Raw genomic sequence first — 19,057 nt, forward strand, 5'->3', positions numbered from 1 at the left:
TTCCCTGGACACTTTAGAGTATAATATCTACGCCCCTGTTAGCACTGGTATTACTATTAGGAGGCTTAGCATCATGAAAAATGGAATACATACATTGAAAAAGTAAAATGAGGTACAGTACCTACCGTAGAACTAGTAAAACCAACATGACTATTTCATATTTTCAACAACCGATGACAACACCTTCGTTGACAGCAAATGGTGTAAAATTATTAAAGGGAAGCCACCACTGTTAGTCAGTTTGATTGTAATTACATTTGCGCGCTTGTATTAAAAATCTTTCAAATGCGCGAAATTATGAGACATACAATGAAGTATATATTACATTTGTGTTTATCATACAATACATAGTGCTCAATAAAATCAAGCGTAATATATAGTAACATTTCAACACTTACTGATTGAAGGCGAATCCAAATTTTTGGCGATATAGAATCTCAGTGTCGCCGCTTTAATATGCAGTGGAACTGCCGTCTTTTTATGATGTAGACAGATCCTGTCTACACTACTTTCCGGGTATACTGTTTACAAAAAATCCTTTACGGAAATGATCAAAAAGTTAAATCAAAAATAAAATTTTGAAAGAAATATCATCTTTCAAACTAGAACCGTAAGACGATGAATCCATATACTTTTTAAAACACTTAAATCTATTGCACGCTGAGCATGCGCATTTAACCTGCTCGGTTTTGCACGCTGGGCATGCGCATTTAACCTTCTCGGTTTGGCACGCTGGGCATGCGCAGGAGAACATTTATTTGCGCGGCAGCGCACGCTGCACGCTGAGCATGCGCATTAACTATTTCTCGTTTATGCTCGCGTTTCTAACCGTGCAACACGTTTCACTTTTCGCCTTCAACACGCGAGTTGCTCGCGTTATCCCGCAAACTCGGGGAACAAACACGCAGGCGCCACTGTAGTAATTTAAAGACACTTCTGCGAGAAGGTATTTCTAAACCCGTTTTTTATGGGGATGTGGTTTACAAACTTCGTAAGATCTTGGGTCATGGTAATTTTTCAATTGTATTTGGTAAAATTATAAAACGTTTTATCAAAAGAGGTTACGACCCAACTGTTTTGAGACATACCGCATGTCTAGTGTTCAACCCGTTTACAGTTGGATACTACGCTTCCCTCTTTGATTGTGTCTGACGGAAGAGGGGGAGGACTCTGATAAGCAATTTTTAAATCCTACCAGGACTGAACTGTTTTGATATCTGTCTTCTGGCCTGTTTCGTCGGGTCCTTAAGGGTGTTTCTCTTGTTGCTCTGTCTTCTGAAAAGGCATTGAGAACATACGGTTTTGGTTCTAAAGGTTTGCTTTTTATATTTTTATACACGAGCATTTTTGTGTTTTACATGCCATGCCTTTTTGTGTCCATTACGTGTGTTAGAGATTCACCTGGAGGGGATTACTTTTATTTACACTGTCCCGTGTCTTTGGAACATGGTGGGGGTAAGAGTGAGGTTGGGTGCGCACCATAAACCGGTTTAAGCTCCCTAGTGGTGTTTTTGCCACTGACCGTTCCAAGGCGGTGCCCCACTGTGTTCCTTTGTTTGTTCGTTTTGTCCTCTTGTGTAGGCTTTGTGTGTGTGCGCGTGTATGTGTGTGTGTGTGTGTTCCTTTGTTTGTTCGTTTTGTCCTGGCTTTGTGTGCGTGTACGTGTATGTGTATGTGTGTGTGTTTGTGGTGTGCAGGTCTGCGTGCTGTAGGTTTCGTTTTGGGGAAACTGCGATTTTGGTACGTGGCATTCCCTGTTTGATATTTGTCTTTGTTTTTTTTGGCACCATTAGGTATCACAGTTGGAACGATAGCATTTTTGAACAAATTAGCATTTTTGTACAAATATTGGAGAATGGGATAGGAGTCATAGCCTTGGAAATTGTGACATATGACGGTAGTATTAAAATTTTCTTCAAAAAATAACCACATGCAAAATGTATCGATAGTATTCGGTCCCGAAAATATCAGTTCATTTTTTCCACACAACTCACACTCACTTTTTTCACTCAACTCTCTATCCATGCATACATAACATACTCTGTGAACCATACATAAATTAGGTACATGTTCAAAGGCACCGCACTTTGACCGTTTACAATGTAAACATTTCCCATCTTCTCCTCTCTCATACCCTTTCTCGCATTGAACAGTATCTTGCTGTTGACACTCCAAATCAATATATATATATATGTATCAATGTTCTTTTTATCATAATTTATCGTTAGTTGTTCATCTTGGTTTAAATCCTCATGTTGCATGTGGCATTGGTGTCCATCTTCAAAGAAGTCTTTACACAGTTCACAGTATTTTGAATTGCACATATGAGGTTTGTCACTCATATTTTTATTTAGTGTTTTTCCACAGACTTCACATCTGATATTAAGCGAGGCATGTAGAATTTCCTTTCGCTGTTGTCTTTCGATGAAGTTCAAAGCACTCTTGTCTACGAAAAAATCGATTACATATCTTACAGTGGACCCATTTTCCTTCACTTTTAGTATGTATCTTCTTACAGTTGTGACACGCATTGTTACACAAATGTTTTTCCTTATGGCCATATTCTTTTCCGCATACTGTACAGTAATTATTTCTGGATAAGAAAGCAGGCATACTGGTAATGATATTGTAATGATTGTAGTAGAGATAGATTTTCTTATCAGCATCTGGCCCTGCGTAGATAATACCGTTGAAATGGTCAGCCGACACGATATATATCTGGTATCCACACAAAGCTTCTTGAAACTTCTTGATTTCATCAATGCCACAAGGTCCTAGGGACACACCGGCATTTTGATGTAGCTTTTCTGCCAATTGCTTTTGTATGTCACGACCCTGTCTGATGCTGTTCCATTTTTCATGTTGATCTAATTTAGCTTTGGCCGTAATAATGGCCCTCGCACAGCATAAGTAATCGTCATTCCGGATATGTATAAAACATTGTTTTTCTTTCAGTGTTTTATCTATGTCAACATTATGACATCTTTTCCTGCTTTCCCCATTTGGCATATCCACATGTATGACTTCAAACATTAACGCATCATCAAAAGTAAAATCTTCATTTGTCTGTAATACTCTCTCCACTTCTGCCATAAAACGTTCTGCAGTCAGTTCAGGTATACGCAAAATCGGTATAACGATAAGATAATCCAATGTAGGTATCTGAATCACCAATCTGATCAAGTCTTCTGGCTTAGCTCCCCTAGTCAGGTCTTCAAAAATGGCATTAAACAGCCGCTCGAGTGTTACTAGCACATCATATGTCACTTCTAGATCTTTAAATGTCACTTTGTAAGTAGAGGATGTTGTTTTAAATTTCTCCATGCGCTGTTCATTGATTTTCGAAATGTTGTAAAATTCTATAGGGTCATCGTTTTTCTACATGCGCTTTGTAGGCATGTCATCATACTCAGCTGGTCTCTTAAGCCCTCCACCTATTTGATGCTTCTGAAGTTTGTGTCTATTCAGATTGAAATGACGACTGAAAGCCTGTCCGCATTCATCACATTGTAGATTGTTGGTCGTCATATGCTTCTTTTTATGTTCAACGAGGTTATTTTTTCGATTGAACACTTTAGAGCATATGTCGCAGATGAATTTTTCCCAATGGTTTTCACTCCTTCTGTGTTGAAGTAACTGACTCAGCTTGAGAAAATTACTCCCGCATTCGTTACAATTGTAAACTATGTCTGTTCTCTCTGACGTCCTGAGTCAGAATGAGAATATAGTATATCGCACTCGTTCTTACGTATTTTCAGAGTTTCTGCTAGCTGCTGATTGGTCAAATTTTTAAGAAATCTGATTGGTCTAGAATATGTACATGATCAAAAATCAATGAACAGCGCATGGAGAAATTTAAAACAACATCCTTTACTTACAAAGAGACATTTTAAGATCTAGAAGTGACATATGATGTGCTAGAAACACTCGAGCAGCTGTTATGCCATTTTTGAAGACCTGACTAGGGGAGCTAAGCCAGAAGACTTGATCAGATTGGTGATTCAGAGTCCTACATTGGATTATCCTATCGTTATACCGTTTTTGCGTATACCTGAACTGACTGAAGAACGTTTTATGGCAGAAGTGGAGAGAGTATTACAGTCAAATGAAGATTTTACTATTGATGAAGCGTTAATGTTTGAAGTCATACATGTGGATACATGGGAAAATATGTCATTATGTTGACTTAGAGAAAGCACTGAAAGAAAAACAATCTTTTATACGTATCCGGAATGACGATAACTTATGCTGTGCGAGGGCCATTATTACGGCCAAAGCTAAATTAGATCAACATGAAAAATGGAACAGCATCAGACAGGGTCGTGACATACAAAAGCAATTGGCAGAAAAGCTACATCAAAATGCCGGTGTGTCCCTAGGACCTTGTGGCATTGATGAAATCAAGTAGTTTCAAGAAGCTTTGTGTGGATACCAGATACATATCGTGTCGGCTGACCATTTCAACGGTATTATATACGCAGGGCCAGATGCTGATTAGAAAATCTATATCTACTTCTATAACAATCATTACGATATCATTACCAGTATGCCTGCTTTCTTATCCAGAAATTATTACTGTACAGTATGCTGAAAAGGATATGACCATAAGGAAAAACATTTGTGTAACAATGCGTGTCACAACTGTAAGAAGATACATACTAAAAGTGAAGGAAAATTGGTCCACTGTTAGATATGTAATCGATTTTTTCGTGGACAAGAGTGCTTTGAACTTCATCGAAAGACAACAGCGAAAGGAAATTCTACATGCCTCACTTTGAACTTCATCGAAAGACAACAGCGAAAGGAAATTCTACATGCCTCACTTACATCAGATGTGAAGACTGTGAAAAAAAACACTACATAAAAATATGAGTGACAAACCTCATATATGCAATTCAAAATACTGTGAACTGTATAAAGACTTCTTTGAAGATGGACACCAATGCTACATGCAACCTGAGGATTTAAACCAAGATGAACAATTAATGATAAATAATGATGAAAAGAACGTTGATACATATATATGTTTTGATTTTGAGTGCCGACAGCAAGATATTGTTCAATGCGAGAAAGGGTATGAGAGAGGAGAAGATGGGAAATGTTTACATTGCAAACGGTCAAAGTGCGGTGCCTTTGAACATGTACCGAATTTATGTATGGTCCACAGAGTATGTACTGTATGCATGGATAGAGAGTTGAGTGAAAAATGTGAGTGTGAGTTGTGTGGAAAAAATGAACTGATATTTTCGGGACCGAATACTATCGATACATTTCGCAGATGGTTATTTTCTGAAGAAAATTTCAATGCTACCGACATATGTCACAATTTCCAAGGTTATGACTCCTATCTTATTCTCCAATATTTGTACAAAAATGCTATCGTTCCAACTGTGATACCTAATGGTGCCAAAGTCATGTCCTTGATAGTTCCAAGTTGTAAAATCAAAATGATTGATTCCATTAATTTTTTGCCAGTGGCTCTTTCAAAACTGCCAGTCATGTTTGGATTTTCTGAATTATCTAAAGGTTACTTCGCCCTTCTCTTTAACCGACAATATAATCAAACTACTGTACTAAATCATTTACCGGATATGAAATATTACAATCCCGATGGAATGAAACCCGATTCGAGAACAGCTTTTATTGAGTGGTACGAAGCCAATAAACATTCATCGTTTGATTTTCAGAAGGAAATATTGAAATATTGTCGGTCAGATGGGGATATCCTAAGACGTTGTTGTCTCAAATTCAGAGCTGACTTCCTCAAAGTTACCCAAGTTGACCCGTTTAAGATGAACATTACCATTGCCTCCGCTTGTCAAGCAGTCTTTAGAACAAATTTTCTCAAAGAAAACAAAATTGGTATCACTCCTACACATGGTTACAATCCCGAACAAGTCAATCTATGAAAGCCTTACAATGGGTTAAATACCAGTCTCATGCTCTTGGTATTCGTATACTGCATGCTAGAAATGGGGGTGAAAAGGTAATTGGGCCTTACAGGGTAGATTGTTTTATGAAATAGGAGACCAGAAAGTTGTTTTAGAGTTCCATGGCCATTTCTGGCATGGTAATCCAAAACTATATTCAAGTTCAACGGTAAACCCTGTCAATAGGCTAACCATGGGGGAGCTATATCAAAATAGTTTGACTAAACAGAAATATATAGAAGAGCTTAGTTACACCTATGTATCTACATGGGAGTCTGAGTTTGAAAAATAATTAAAAGAAAACAATGAAATGAGAACATTTATAGAACAGATTGATATGGTATCTCCCTTACAACCTAGAGATGCTTTTTTCGGGGGTCGAACAGAAGCATTTACACTTTAAAAAGGAGCAACTGATAATGAAACTATCGAATATTATGATGTGACATCCCTTTACCCATTTATCAATAAAACAGGAAAAAATCCATTGGGTCACCCAAGAATAATTACAGAAAATTGTTCCGAGATTGATAAATATGACGGGTTAATCAAATGTAAAGTTATTCCACCGCGAAACGTATTTATACCTATCCTACCTTGTAAAATGAACGGAAAGTTGCTATTCTCTTTGTGTAAAATATGTGCCAAATCCTACCAACAGACTAAATGTTTACATACGAACAAAGAAAGAGCTGTTATAGGTACATGGGTAACAGACGAAGTAAAAAAAGCCATTGATAAGGGATACACATTGGATTACAAAGCTGTTGCTAAAGATGGGGATCTCTTCACTGAATATGTAAACACATTTCTTAAAATCAAGCAGGAAAAAAAGTGGTTGACCAAAATGGTGTAAGGCAGAAGAGCAAAAACAAACGTATATTTTACAATATCATGAAAAAGAGGGGGTCCAACTTGATTACAACAATATAGAGAAAAACCCGGGAATGCGTGCTTTGGCTAAACTGCTAAATGCTCAATTCATTCTGGGGGAAATTTGGTCAGAAATTAAACAAAAATCAAGTGGAGTCCATTGATGAACCAGTCCTATACTTTAAAAAACTAACAAGTGATAGAGAAGAAGTAACGGCTGTGAACTTTGTCTCTAATGAAATGGTTGAGGTTCGTTGGAAATATAAGGATGGATTTGTAGAGCCCACTGGAAAAATCAACGTGATCATTGCAGCCTATACAACAGCTCAAGCTAGATTCAAATTATACTCTTATTTAGAAAAGCTAGGACTCCGAGCGTTGTACGCGAATACCGATTCTGTTGTATTTACATCGAAAGCCGGAGATTGGATGCCCTCGTTAGGTGATTATTTAGGTGATCTTACGGACGAAATACAAGGAAATCATATCAAAACATTTGTGGCTAGTGGACCAAAAAGTTATGGGTATCAATTAGAAAATCCTGATGAGTCTGGTAAACAAACACACTGCAAAATAAAAGGCATCACTCTGAATTTCAAAAATCAAATGTCAATAAATTTTGAAACAATTAGGGGCATGATTATTGGCCCATCAAATCAGGTTGTGACGGTGACAGATTCTCAAAAAATATGCCGAGACCGTGGCCAAGCTAGACTTTTGACAATAGTTCAAAAGAAAAAACATAGGATTGTGTTTGATAAGAAAGTGAGAGATGGACGTATATCTTACCCGTATGGATATTGAGTATATATTGATTTTGTAATGTATTTTAGAATGTTGTTTGTACAAAAATAAAAGATATGAATAGAGCAGTATTATTTGCTATCTTTTTCATTATTTTCCAATATCCACATAAATCTAAAATGGAGGATAAACATATGAACGTGACGTCATTTTGGTTCAAATGAGTCTCATCCCGAAAAATGACTGCTCCCAATTCCCCCAATCTAAGATGGCGGCTTTATATAGACAAAGAAGGAAAATGTGGTCTAGAGAGATGCCCTCCACTACTGATTATTGTTAAAAGTTGTTTAGTGTTAGTACACATTGATGTTACGTTTACCTATACATGTATACAGTACTGTTTTAAACCTAATGCATAGTACTAATACTAATGCTAATACACATAAACGTGTTATATGAAGTTATTGTTCAAGTTTTTAAATATGAAATTTGGATCTAATATACCATTGAAACATTGTTCTTAATTTTATAGTCCCAGTTAATATAGAAGACACGTTGCAAATCGATATAATATCTTTGCATCAAATGAAAAATGTTGAAGATAGACAGTTCACTGTAACATTAGTGCAGGACTTTTTCGAGGAGTCAACAAACGGGCAAATACAAGCATCCGGGCTTATTGCATGTGCGAAGGACTGCAACTTCGAAGGTACTACATCCTATGTCGGTTTTAATCGGCTGAAGGGCACTGTATTTACATACAGTTTAAGAAACCCGAGTGTCTGGTTAAGCTATAATATAAAGGCGTTGATATTCGATACTCAACAGGTTTAAGGTCTATGTATCAAACAGTAAGACAATGTCTGTTCCTCTTTTAGTTGCATAAAGGGATGGTATTGCATTCCAATTCAAAAGCGCTATAAGAAATTGTAAAAGTGTTGGATTAAATAGTTTTAGCTACACGTCTCCAAATTAATGCCAACTTTTTCGAAATTTTCAATACTTAATAGTTGCAACAAAAAGAATACTAAATATGATTTTGTGCATTCTGTCTACGAAAGAATCTTTTTCTTTACAAAGTGTTAGTCACGCCACTGTAATTCTATGCTAAATAGAAGGAATTAAGCTTTTTCATATTGTATTTCATGATACACATTAAAATATCTACTTAAACATAAAAAGTTAATCATTTTCAATATATTACATTTGTTGCTAAAATTTAAAAAATTGAAATGATCATATTCATGTGGAGGCTTGTCTCTTTAAATCATTAAAAAAAAAACTAAAAATTAATAAATTTTAATTATTGTTGATTAACATATATTCTTACTGCAACAAAAAACAATTCTGATTTGGTAAAGGCAGGTTTAAAAACAGTTTAGTCCTAAACAAGTCTTTGTATGATAGGAGGTTTGGCATTTGGAGCAGTTAACATGCATACAATTCTGTTAACAGGCATAAAGACACTTGCAGATTTCAACACAATGGATAATTGGCAAGTGGCATCACAAATGGGTTTCACATTATATCGTGTAACCAATCCAGCATGGATGGATAAGTTGGAAACACAATGTACACGTGGTAAGCAAATTTTAAAGCAATCTTATCTGTCTGTGATTATGTGGCTTAGTTCGTTTGCTTCAAATTTCACTCAGCTAAAACGTATTTGATATATATTGATGAAACCTTGCATGAGTCTTTATCATGATATGAACTCGCGCACCTCCAATTTTTAGTCTGGCCTGCCCCCTATTTCCAGAGTAATGACCCTTGAAATTGTCAAAAATGCACTTTTTCACCTTGTGACGCGCCTAGCTCAAGAAGTATCTCATATAAATTTATAAAACCTTGCATGAGTCTTTATCATGATATGAACTTGCGTACCTCCTATTTTTCGTCTGACTTTGTGCCTGTTTCCAGGGTTATGGCCCCTGAAATAGTCTAAAATGCACATTTTCACCTTGTGACGCGCCTAACTCCAACAGTATTTCATATCCTTGCATGAGTCTTTATCATGAACCTACTACTTTAATGGCCCCTAAAGTAGTCAAAAATGCACATTTAAAATACCGGTACCATGTGACGCGCCTAGCTCTAATAGTATTTGATATAAATTCATAAAAACTTGCATGAGTCTTTATCATGATGTGCCATTGCACACTTAGCGTTCTTCTTGAGACTTTAGCGCTAATAACAGAGCCCTTGAAATAGCAAAATTAGTGGAATTTGTTTGTGATGCTCATAGCTCAAAACGTATATGACGTATATAAATTGTTTGCTGAGACTAAACCCCCTTAAGACTGCAAATATTTGAACTATTGGTCCATATTTATGACAAATAAACCAGCTGTGGCATACCCTGTGTCCTACAGACACATTTTAGTCTTAAATAATATCACGGTATTTGTGATACTGTTAAATATATAGTTTTAACTTGATTTCGTGTATCGTACTAGTATCAATATACCAATACATAGAGTATGGTGATTATACCCTAGAGACTAAATTATTTGTGTGAGATGCTTTCGAAAAATGATTGCTAATAGCACAAAAGTCAATCGGAAGACAAATCTGACGCTCGTTGCACAAATTACAATACAGTTTCGATATAGAACATTCGGCCTGACAATTAGCACAACAAATTGATTGAACGCAAAGTAACGAAACTGGAAAAAGAAATCTATAAGATGATCTTTTTGAAACATAGCATGCAAGCATGGCAAGCTAAATAACAAAATCTAACATAAATCGTGGCTGTGGAACAGGAAAATTCTCAAATAAACTTGTATTGTATGAAACGTATTGTCATATTATCCGCATATAAAAGATGCATAAAGTATGCATTTTGATGAAATAAAGTAAAGTATCCGTTGATTTAAGATACTTAAATTATCTCTTTCAGGTAGAAGTAAACGGGCTGTAACAAATGTTGATTTTACTGTTGGTAGTGATGATTGTACCAACACTCCTCAAAAGCAGTATTGTAATGGACCACTTAAACCTGGCACAAGTTACAAGTAAAGTTTGTTTCTCCGGATATATTAAGATATGCTATCGTTTATTAATTAAATTGTTAAAATTATTGGTATGCGCATGCGCCATCCTTCCGTGTCAATATAATTATAATGACAAAAGTGTTTTTCGTCGACAGGAAATTGTTATTTTTTCTCTATATATGTTTCGATGAAATAAAAACCATTAAAGATACTTTATTAACAAAATGATTAATAAATCAACCTGAAAATATTTAACTAATTCTACACATCGTTGTATCACAGACTTGTTGCAGTATCATGCACCAACGGTGGATGTCTCTTTAGTCAGGTGTATGGACCTTTTGTAACAGCCGCTAAAGGTATTTGCATCTTAAATGTTGACAATATTATAATATACAAACACAACGAATCATTTCTATGAACGTTCTTTACAATACCATAGTGATAAAGTTTTAAATGGTATTCTGTAAAGAGGACGGATTCCAGATTGTTTCTTTAAAATTGAAGTTTCGTCATATTATGAATATACAAACATGAGGTTGTGTTTCTAAACTATTTTTAAAATGCTAAATCAAGAAAAAAAAAGCATGTAAAAGTCGGGAATCAAACCCAGCTGATTCGGCAATAAAAGAATTCGTACTTAGCGGCCGTTTATAAACAGTTTGAGGCAGTTTACCTTCGGTACCCCGTGACAAATGCTTTTTCCATAAATGATGAAAAATAAGTAAACTCAATTAATTATCGTGTGCTTCTACAACAAATTATCTGTCAGTAGCGTCTAAAAATGTAGCGATTGTTTCTTGGTATCTTAAAATTTTCTTTTATGTCGTGCGATCTTTAAGAGACTATTTCTGGCCTGATTTCATTCCTTTGAAAATAATTGCAGAACAATCTAACGATGGATGTAACTGTTCCACGGAGTCCATCATTATTGGCGTTGTACTTGGATTTACAAATCTACTTCTACTCGTTTATGCGGGTTATGCAACGTTTATTATCAGGCGAAACAGGGCCGGAAAAGGTATGGTATTTTCAGATAGTAAAATATATGACTGTTTAGATGATTCAGTTAATGTATACGGAAAGACTACAGGCATTAAAACGAATACGTGAAGACAAGGTGTAATGTACGCTATTTATGTATGTCTTATAGCACTCACCGATTCATATGTAGTAGACTAATGGCCAAAAAGAAAAACTAATTGGGGAGGCTATCTGGACCGCATGCACTTTGTATTTAGACAGGTCAAGTGAGCTTTTTTGACCCTATACATATATCTTTGTCTATGGCAAAACAACTTTTTCTTAAAATGTCTAACATTATACCATCGAAGCATATGTTACATGATACGTCAAATAATCTATATGACCTCAAATTTTACCTTTTTGGTACAGTTTACTTAGTCGCATTTGAATTGATCTGAATTAGTAGTGTTATTTTTAAATTTGGTAAAACACTTTCTACATGTATATACATTGACATTGACATTGACAGGCAAATGGCATATTGGTAATCAATTGGAGTGACTAATAGTGTCAGAACCAAAAGTGCGTTGAAATATGTATTCCGTGAAACTTCCGCGGAACCTGTTTTGTTTTAAAATACAGCAACTTCGGCCGTTCATATAGTTTTATATGTAATTTGAGACATGAAACATCAAAGTACATATGTTATATATAAACAATTAATTTATATTTCAGATGAACTAAACATGAGCACATCAAATAAGTAAGTATTTCAGAGTCATCCTTATGCTTATATTTCCGATATAATTACGGATTTGGGAAGTTTTGAAAGGTTAGTCACACATCAGTCTTAACATACATAGCTTTATTAGCACTTGTAAATAGTTATACACATACAAAGCAATGAAAGTATAACAGTATAAAAGATAACATACTGTTGTCAGAGATTGAGAAGAGTCCAGATCGTACAATTTAAGATTTTAGAAAAATCATTTTACATATCTTAGCTTATCATTGTAAGTTAGAGCACTCATATATGTGTATAATTCAGAAATGATCGTAAAAGTCAAACGTACGTGAATGAATCGTTTGTGGTAGGAGTCGCAGGTGTTGGGGGAAGTGAAGACTTGGAAACATTTAGTAACGTTGCGCCTGGTAGAGAATCTGAGACTGAATATTCCAGACTTGACGATAATACAAGGGAGGACAGAACAACTTATGATATTATTCAGTCCAGCCGTCAATATTAGTATAAACTTCAACAGTTTTAGGGATGATAAGACTCCTAGCTTTCTATATGTGTTATTTCTTTTAAAATTATTTGAGCGCAAAACTTGTCATAATGCAGCTTTAGCTGCGTACGCTCAGTTTTATTACTACATGTATATATGTATATAATGTATGCACCATTGTTAACTGTATTTTACTAACAAAGAACTAACCACTCCTTTATTCCGCTACGAATCTAGACGTTAGTAAACACTACCACATTTCAGTTACTCATTAGGTGTATTGTATCATTGTTTAGACAAAATATATAGTGGATATCAGAAGCGACATAGTTTTCAAACCTCGGCAATCTTGTGCAAATAATGCAGTTTACATGTAGTCATGAGGAATGCAGGTATACTTACTATATTAGGTTTTCAAAAAAAATAGTACTAAAACACTGTAATATCGTTTATCCATTTTTATAAACGAACTATCAACTCAGTTTGTACACAATCACCGTGCGCACACAATTTATTCTTATTATTACAAATGTTAACTGGACCCCAAAAAAAGCCTATAGTTACGGAGATTTACCCTGAATAGTCAATATAGTTAAGGTCAATTTTACCTTGTGAATGTATACTACGTAAAGCAGAAAGTATATGTACATACCACATGGTAACTAAATTTCATGTATATTGTCATTCTAAATGTACCGTGTATTACCCTTGGAACTGTTTGCCATGAAGAAAGTTAGATATGTTATGCCCCAGTCCCACTAGAAATGACTTTCCCTTCGGATTTCACCTGGCAGCCACATAATAAAACCTGTCCCTAAATAGTCTGCGTACTAATAACACGATGTTGATGGCTTTGTCCTACGAATACCAAAGACTAGTTTAGATTGACAATGGATAATCATGGCTAGTCGTGGGACTGGTCTCGACCGGTCGTACGAAAATTCAATACAAGACATAGCTCTCCAAGTCATTAAAACCATTTGTCCATTTAAAGTTTCTTCCATCTGCAATTATTTGGTCCATTCCAGTTCTTGATGCTTTGGTAATACCTTCTGCTCACTTTTAGTTATCATTGCATAATTTGGTCGTTGAAATTTACTGATAAGCAGCGATTCGCTTAATTCAGTACTTTCACTAATAACTCCGAATATATGAACGAAAAATGTGCCAGGGACTCGCATGATTCAATAGTTGCCTTATTAACCCGGAATATATGAAAGCAAAATCATGTTTTTATATTCCTCTCAATACACTAGAATTTGTAAGCTACATGTAGCCGTTAATTTTTCCTTTAAGCCAAATATGTCTATAGTTAAACTTTGTAGATGGATTAATTCAACAAATCTGAATGGTATTTTTTAAAACACACATTCTGTAACTGAGCTACTATGCCCAAAATTATACTTTTCATTATATTCAATGTTATTGAGCTTAATATATTATCATTAGTAAAATGCATAAATATAAGTTTTATATCGATTCTTCCTATGATAAATTAATCTATGTGTAATTGATATTACTGCAGAAAAAACCTCCATTCATCAGATTGTTTTTATAATATTAAAGTAAATGTAATGTGTGCAAGCTTGTCAATGAACTATTTCATTGTATAAGAGTGGTCTTGGTTATGCCCTTATCAGAAACGAGATATTTCAAATTGAATTTTGATTTAACGCGTGTCATTAGATAAAGTGTTATTTGACAACTTTCGCTTTAAGAAAAAATATGCACGTAGTATGAATAGCAGGTTTTACTTATATTTTGTTAAACATTTAAAGTCTGTTTTAAAAATCATCGTACACAATAATGGCTTACATGTTCTATTTTTTATAAATTGGATAAATAATAATTATTAACAGTGTGTTAAACTTTTCCAAAGTAAACATTTAACTGGTGTTCAAAGTTTGCCTGTTTCATAAGAAAAATATAATATAGATTCGTTAATTCTGTAGACATAAGTAACTTTTAAATGTTAAGTGTGGATATACTATTGAATATATTTATCGATTCGTAGTGTATTTATTTATTTGAACCTAACATTAATTAACGTCGCAGACCGTTTTTGATAATTATATAAAAATAAAAAGTACTACTTTTTACTACTTTTATATACTAAGTATAATTGTAGCATACCAATTTGAAGGAAATAGACTAGATTTGAAATAACAGTGCCGCTTTTTAATTGTTTCCTGTTATTATGTTTTTGAGATTAAAATAACTATCGTTAAACATATTCTTGCATTTATGTATGATAAAGGTGATTTTTATATAGGTACATTAAGTAGTTTTTAAGATATTTACATATAAACGCGGTTGCAAACAGTGCGTAATATCATTGGTTAAGTGTGTAAATATGCGCCTTAGCAAACCCAACCTGGATTTTATCGTGGTTACCACTGTTTCACCGCCATCCATCACAATTCAGCGCGATCCGTTGAGATGTTTCATCGCGAATCGCCGTGGACATTTTATCTATAATAGCAGATCGCGGGGTTTTATAAAAATCATCGCGGTTTATCACACTCTTTACTAGCGTTTCGATGTGAAATAATCATGGCGATTTTCCACCCAGGGTAAATATTTGTGCTGATGGTAAATCGGAAAAAGCAAAATTCATGAGGCAGTGATTATTCTACCCAAGGCCTTTCATGACTTAAAGAATAAGTGTGTGAACTTTCAATCAATTCCAACAAGTGGTTACTGAGATACCATCTTACATACAAAAACCGACACATAGGAGAGTCCAATAGATCCACCTATTCTTTTAATAGTCGAGCTTAAGGGGACGCATATTGCTACATTCACAGTTCATACAGAAATGAGGAAGGGGTGCATATTCAAGAAATCGATGGTGGGAAGATAAAAAAAACATATTCCTAAACTGATATAATACTGATGGACACCTGTAATATTCAGTACTTTGTGGATAAGGATGTGGTACTATGAATGTAATAGGAAAACAGAGGTCTTTGTGAAAGTACATTCAACACAAAATATTAAGCTTTTGTATAAGGAAAAAACAGGTTACGTCATTTCAGCTCGGGATGGACGCCATATTTCTCATTGATAAAAAATGTAAACAAAAAAATTAGCATTGCAAGGGCATAACATGACATTCTACACAATGAATACCTTAGAACAGATATCTAAGATGCTACACAGGTCAGGCGGGTTAAATGCATAATGTCGATCACTTGAAATTCATCTTGAAAAGGTGGTTAATTTTAGTTTATTTACATGGTTTTTAATTTTCCCACAACTTCTCAGGGATTCACTGCAAAAAGTATTACTGCGCCGGACGAAAGGTAACTCTAATAAACAACGGGAGACAACTTAGGTGTCAGCACGTGTATGATTTAAAAAAAAAACATGTCGATGATTATAATTTCTTATCAAATAATGAATCCTATTCAGATATTCGTCTTTAATATTAGAAAATTATTAATTTCTGTGGACATTTATCAAAAAATATTACTTACAGTGGACTACTTTGCGCATCAAACTGGTTTCCGCTTCAGTTGTGAGGCACTTCCGTTATACTTTTTGACAACAATAACAAAACACAAAATGAATCAATAAATTCACTTATAAACCGACTGCTACTTACATCAGTGTAAGTATAGTTGTTATTACAACATTATACTTGTTCATTACGTTATGAGATAAAGTTAATCTTGAACTGCATAAACCAGTAATTACGTTTAGGTGATATTGCATTTACAACTTATCTGACCCCGTTTTTTTACGTGAATGACAGCATTCTCGTGCAACTCGTGCAAACAGAGTTATGAAAAGTATGGTGGAGAATTCAAGGACAAATTATAAATGACATTAAAGTGAGAATAACTGTATATTCGTCCAGATTTGATCATTGACATTCCTGCTGTGTATTAGTAAGTTTTGTGAACAAGATTAGAATGTTACTTTTGCACATATACACATTGATTGGACCTCTCAACCAAATTTCATACCTTATTTTAGGGATTTTTAAGACAATACATTTTCAAAAGTTTGTTGAATGTGTTTCGATATTTAAGTGCATTGTAGTTCATATATACCACGTTGAAAATTAATAATGGCAACATTTCTAGGCCCTTATTGTAAGCCACTCGACTTCTGTAACGATAAATGTTGAATGTATTAAGGGGAATATACTCTTTTAGTTTTGGAATGTGGCATTCCTTGACCACCGTATCTTTTCTTATGCACTACTTTGTAAACAAACTAAATAATGTGTTTTAGCTTACATATGCAAAATGAAAAGCAAGACAGTGAACTTATTTCACTTTTTTTCTTTAAATTAGAATCTGTAGGAGATTGATAAATGTTTGGACAAGTTGAAGCACTATTATTTTCGCACAAAAAAGTATTAATTGTTGACTTTGAATGTACACAATAAGTCTTATGTAATTCAACAATAACTTTCTTGTTTCAGTTTTTCTCATTTTTATTTTAGTGAGCAATCCTTTGTGTACTTATAACAGTTGAAACAGTATCCATTTCATGTACCAAAACCTTGTACTTTTTTGCAGGTAAATTTTATCATACCCAACCCACTTTTTCTGATTTCAAAGTATGCGTCCCCTTAAATGTACGGTACCTTTTAAATTTTTTTTTTCATGTAACGTGTCATGATGGTTCAGTTACTAAAGCATTACCGGTCTTTCAAATACTTAATCAGTGAGTCACCAAATCACACGAGAGTTATATGTAAACATTATCCCAATAGATGAAATAAAAATATATCTCTTAGCTAAGGAGTGGGTTGCACCCATGAGGTAATCGCAAAATATGTATATGTTTGGAAAGAATATTTGACGCCAATCCTATATCTACATGGAACATACTGTACCCTGTACATATTGTTTTACTTGGTTCAATGCAAATGGTAAAAGATTGCTTTTATCTTTCGAGAAAATTTCTATCAAAAAAATCTTGATTTCACGTACATAGTTTACATATGAATGGTAAAAAAAATGATAGGAAAAAATGTAGTTAAATATTACAAGTGTAAATACACACAAAACTACAACATAGAGATTTTAATTATTTCACTTCATTCTTTAATCGACAAATTTGTCAAAATTTAAAAGAAAACCTTACTCCCTTTCTTGATGTAGGTAAAACTAAATAATATGAAAATCTGAGAAGAATGTTTCGGTATAATACAGTACAACTGTTACTAACGGAACACCAAAGGGAACGGTAAAAAGTGGTATCTTGACACAAATGGTCTCATAATACGATATAACACTTAAATGATATGGAACGGGATTTAAAAAGTGGCCTCTTGATGCAAGTAGTCTCTTATTAGACGTGGTCTCTCTAGAACCTTTGACTGTATTTATGTCATATGTCGTCTTTACGTGTGGGTGTTGTGTTTTCATTATCTTTATTATCCACAGTACTTTATCCAAGAACTTTAAATGTTATTATCTTCTTTGTATATCAAATGGCATATCTATTGTTGGTATTTTAGTTTCATATAAAATTGACAATATCGTCTTTAAATTTATTATTGACTACCTACTTATAGAAGATACTGATTCATTTCCAAATTTGTAAAACGTCTTGTAATAACATCACAAGCTGCCAAATTACTGAGTGTAATATAATTTCACAGCTGTGGAACGTAAAGACAAACGGAAAATTACTTATTCTCCGTATGCGATTCGGCATTTTCGTCTTTTAGGAAGTCATGTGCGGGTTGAGCTTTATTTACGTCTGAGGAATACCGAATTGCCAAATGAGAATTTTGCAGTCAACGGAAAATGCTAAGAGGCATGAAACGGGTCCTGTACCTTAACTTCTTAATCAGATACTAGTAGTGCTAGTGTCTCTGGTATGTTTTGTTCAATGAGAACAACAGAAAAACAGGGTTCAGAATCCAACAGGGACAACCGATTCTCCAGAACGTATCCGCCCCGAAACAAAAACCCTACAGTTATGTTTGTATGGATGTGAATATGATTTGCACAAAGTGTAAAACCTTAGACAACAAGGACAACACAAAACAAGTTAAGGACGTTCAATCCAGTGTGGTACTGCTGAAGTACGGTTGAAGGCAACGCCATTACGGAAAAATAAACAGATTTACGGTCCTAGCCCCACCCTGTTCCAAAGTCTCACCAGAGGGTAAATCGATTTACGTAACAGTAAAAAAGCATGATTTTTGAGACTGCTTTTACAACGTTTACACATTCTAGAGGTATACATTTTATCTACTGTTGAAATGTGATAATAACTTTACTGAATAAGTGACTGTTTTTCTTATTCGTATGAGAGTGTTATTCCAATATGCGATGACTTTGAAAAT

General features: G+C 34.6%; 1 protein-coding gene across 1 annotated transcript in view; it reads left to right on the plus strand.

The window, feature by feature from the left end:
• The window catches only part of LOC123553465 (tyrosine-protein phosphatase 10D-like), a 44,187-nt gene extending 26,084 nt beyond the window's left edge, over nucleotides 1-18,103 (plus strand). The window contains exons 4-10 of the mRNA XM_045343171.2: nucleotides 8,080-8,256; nucleotides 9,003-9,128; nucleotides 10,450-10,564; nucleotides 10,826-10,902; nucleotides 11,430-11,564; nucleotides 12,245-12,272; nucleotides 12,561-18,103. Of these exons, the coding sequence (XP_045199106.2) occupies nucleotides 8,080-8,256; nucleotides 9,003-9,128; nucleotides 10,450-10,564; nucleotides 10,826-10,902; nucleotides 11,430-11,564; nucleotides 12,245-12,272; nucleotides 12,561-12,759 (857 nt within the window). The 3' untranslated portion in view covers nucleotides 12,760-18,103. The remainder of the gene's footprint in view (nucleotides 1-8,079; nucleotides 8,257-9,002; nucleotides 9,129-10,449; nucleotides 10,565-10,825; nucleotides 10,903-11,429; nucleotides 11,565-12,244; nucleotides 12,273-12,560) is intronic.
• The last annotated feature ends 954 nt before the right edge of the window (nucleotides 18,104-19,057 follow it).

This window comes from Mercenaria mercenaria, chromosome 4 (genome assembly GCF_021730395.1).
Source record: "Mercenaria mercenaria strain notata chromosome 4, MADL_Memer_1, whole genome shotgun sequence".
Classification (NCBI taxonomy): domain Eukaryota; kingdom Metazoa; phylum Mollusca; class Bivalvia; order Venerida; family Veneridae; genus Mercenaria; species Mercenaria mercenaria.